The 3,472-nt window shown below is 60.0% G+C and overlaps 1 protein-coding gene across 1 annotated transcript in view; it reads right to left on the bottom strand.

Annotated features, from left to right (window-relative positions):
- Positions 1-33: 33 nt before the first annotated feature.
- Positions 34-3,472, bottom strand: part of GRM4 (glutamate receptor, metabotropic 4) — a 104,591-nt gene continuing 101,152 nt past the window's right edge. Inside the window, exon 11 of the mRNA XM_014529589.1 lies at positions 34-744. Within this exon, the coding sequence (XP_014385075.1) occupies positions 695-744 (50 nt within the window). The 3' untranslated portion in view covers positions 34-694. The remainder of the gene's footprint in view (positions 745-3,472) is intronic.

The following is a 3,472-nucleotide window of genomic DNA, read 5'->3' as shown; positions in this document are numbered from 1 at the left end:
CACAGAGGCCACCAGGAGACGCAGCACTTTGCAACAGACTCAGGATTTGTTTTTGTTTGGCTTTTTTGTGTTTTGATTTTTTTTCCCTTTTTTCCCTTTTTTCTCTTTTGTGACATGGAAGATTTAGTGACTTGGGAAAAGGTGGCAGGGAGGGGAGAGCAGAGCTGGTCATAAATGAAGGTGGGAGGACAGGCAAGAGAAATGCACGAGAGGGGAGGCCCGGGAGGAGCACAGAGAAAAACAGGAGAGACCTGGAGACGAGCTCATGAGCGAGAGACGCAGAGGCAGGAGGAAGATGCGGGGAAGCAGAGCACACGGATGGAGACGGACAGCAGAGATAAGAGGAAATAGAGAGGATGGAGACAGACGGAGAAGGTCGCCCCTGGGACAGGCAGAGACAGGGGACCGGCACCGGGGCCCCTGTGATTGGGGGCTAGGAGGGGCCCTGGTCCAGACAGGCTCCCGGAGTGGCAGAAGCTGCCCAGCCCCCGGCCCTCCTCCTGGCGCCCGCCCGGCTTGCCCAGGCTACCCAGCAGGGACCGCTGGGGCTCTGCTGTCCTCAGCACCAAGCCACATCCGCGGGTGTCCACGGGCAGGCAGGACATCAGCTGGGCCCCGGAGTGGCCCTGGCTCGACGCACCATCATGAGGGTCTCGGGTCCTCCTCCTCCTCCGGTTCGGCTCTGGCAGCCTCGCTAGAGTGCGTGGTTGGTGTAGGTGACGTAGGTCTGTTTGGTGGCCAGCACTGGAAGGAGAGACCGGGGTACGCAGGAGGCAGAGGCTAGCTTCCTCACACCGCCCGCCGCGCCGGCACTGCCCTGCCAGGGCCTCAAGTCCAGACCCCAGAGCAGAGCATCCACCTTCCCCGGCCTGGGCACCAACTCCCTGCCCTGGGCCGCCTGCAGCTCCTCCTCCCTCCTTCACGCCTTCGCTTGGGCTGGGCTTCCTGCTGGGAGTGTCCGCCCCTTCACCTGTTGCTCTAGGTGTGGCCCCTCTTTGGGCGCTCCCTCCTGCCACCTTTGGACTCCACCACACTTTAAAAGAATCACTTTTATCGGCGATATATTGTATATTTTTAAAGCCCCGTTGACCCTTAACATGTGTTTGAACTTCGAGGGCCCACTGATATTCAGCTGGTTTTCTTGCTTTCGTCTTGTTTTGTTTTGAGTAAATACCCGGTGTTTTTGATCCGTGGCTGGGAGTGTGCGGATGCGGGGAACCTGCTGTACGCCCCGGTCCTCAGCAGTGTACGTGGGGGCGGAGCATCTGCGGGGCTGGTACCCACGGAGGTCCTGGACCAAGCCCCTGAGGAAGCCCAGGGGCAACTTAAGTTTTGGGGGGTCAAAGTTATAGATATATTTTCCGACTGCACGGGCGTTGGCACCCCAAGCCCCTGCTATTCAAAGGTCAACCACATCATCAAGGGAAGTTTTCAGAAGCCCCACCGCACATTCTGGAAGAGCCCAGGCCCAGAATATACGGGGGCTGGCAGCCGACGGGACGCGAGTGGAGAAGGGACAGAGGAATAAATAATGGAGCCAGAGCGGGCCCTGGCTGAGCTAGGCATTGAGGCATCTGACTGGCTCGGCCTCTCCCCACGCTCGAGCGAAGGGGAAGTTCTTAGGTCCCCTCGGCTCTCCATGTAGCCACCCTCCCCATTTCTGGGCGCCCCTGTCTCGCCTCAGCCTTGGCCTCCCTTATCTGCACCCATCACTCTGGCCCTCGCTCGCCCGCCCCTGGGCCCCAGAGGGGGCCCCATATCTGGGTAGCTCCCATTTCCTGGCCACAGCCTTCACGGGCGACATCAGCTGTCTGGGCAGCGTGAGCGCTCCCCCAGGGCTGGCCTCACAGCAGCCAGTGAGGAGCTGAGGCCCGAGGGGTGGGCTGGCCAGGTCCTTGGTTTTGTCCTGTCCTGCCAGCGTTCAGGGTCTCCCTCCGTCGCCTGGGGACACCCAGAGGACAGCAATCAAGGGCAGAATGCCGCCTGGGGAAGGAGGCTGCACCGGAGAAAATGACGGTATTGCTTGTCGTAAAGCTGCCCTGACCCACAGCAGGACCCTGTCATCAGGAAAGGAGGCACACCCACCAGCTGCAGCCATGGCGTCTGGCCCGGAGAAGACACTGAGGGCAGCGGTGTGGTGAGCTGCACACTGTCCCCTCGATCCTCTTTCCCATTTTTGTTGGACTCCCAACTGCCAAAGTTAAGGACTACACTGCCAGCCTCCCTTGCAGCAGTGTGGCCCTGCATGGCGACATTCCTGCTGACAGGTGAGCGGAAGGGCCGTGTGCAACTTCCATGTCATTTGATTAAAATCGGTTGTTTCCCCCAGACCTCCTCTCTTTGCCTTCCATGGGCAGAACAGACAGGAAAAGCCACCAGCCTCAGCCATGAGGACAAGGACAGCCCTCCCAGAGCTGATGGAGCAACAGGATGGAAGGAACCTGGGTCCCCGCTCCTGCCGCCACCATGTACTATTATATGAGACAGAAACAAACATTGTCTGACTGAGCCACTCTGTTCGGGGGCCTTTTTCTCACGGCAGTGTAACTGGAAGCCCGCTGATACAGGCAGGATGAAGGAGGAACTTTCTCCTGGCCAGAGCTGAGTGGAGTGGATGCCCTTCGGTGGTGGTTGGGCTCCCTGTCAGCAGAAATGTGAGAGCAGAAGATGAACGATCACTAGGCTGAGCCCCAGGGCAGTTTCAAGTTTTAGGTGCCACCCAGACAGGTGCTAAGGGAAGGAAACGGTGCCCATGGCATCCAGGAAAAGAATAAGAACACAGCACAGCACCTGCTAGTTTACAAAGAATTCCCACCTTCCCCTGTGAAATGTCCACCCTGCTCCAGGGTGCTGGGTGGCCGAGAGGGAGGGAGGGCCACGGGATGAGTCCATTTCAATGCCACCAGCCTCAGCCATGAGGACAAGGACAGCCCTCCCAGAGCTGATGGAGCAACAGGATGGAAGGAACCTGGGTCCCCGCTCCTGCCGCCACCATGTACTATTATATGGGAGCCCAGTCCAGGGGGGGCCTGGGTGGGTGCCCCTGGGGAAGGGAGCTGAGGGACTAGAGGCTGGAGCCCCGACATGGCCGCACTGCTGAGAGGGAGGTGGTGGGGGGGACTAGCAGATCAGCACTCCCGAGACAGCCCCGAACTCCTCTGGGACCCCTGCTAGGCCTGTTTCCCCGCCTGTAACACAGAGCGGAGGCCGTGTTTGCCTAGGCTTCTCTTCCTGAGGGGAACCCCCACCCCCCCATCTCCACCCCACCCTGTCCCTCACCAGCAAAAAAGAGCCGCAGCCAGCTCTGAATCAGCCCTGCAGGCCAGCTGGTGAGAACCGGCTCCCCAGGGCTCCGTCACCCTCGGGGTGAACTGAGAAAATTGTTTCCGAAACTGCACGCTGCCAGCAGCTCCGGCTCCCAGGGGAGGAGAACCCAGCAGCAGCAGCAGCAGCAGCAGCACCCCACCGGCTG

This window comes from Myotis brandtii, unplaced genomic scaffold (assembly GCF_000412655.1).
Source record: "Myotis brandtii unplaced genomic scaffold, ASM41265v1 scaffold687, whole genome shotgun sequence".
In the NCBI taxonomy this organism is placed as follows: domain Eukaryota; kingdom Metazoa; phylum Chordata; class Mammalia; order Chiroptera; family Vespertilionidae; genus Myotis; species Myotis brandtii.
This window is presented reverse-complemented; position numbering and strand designations above follow the sequence as displayed.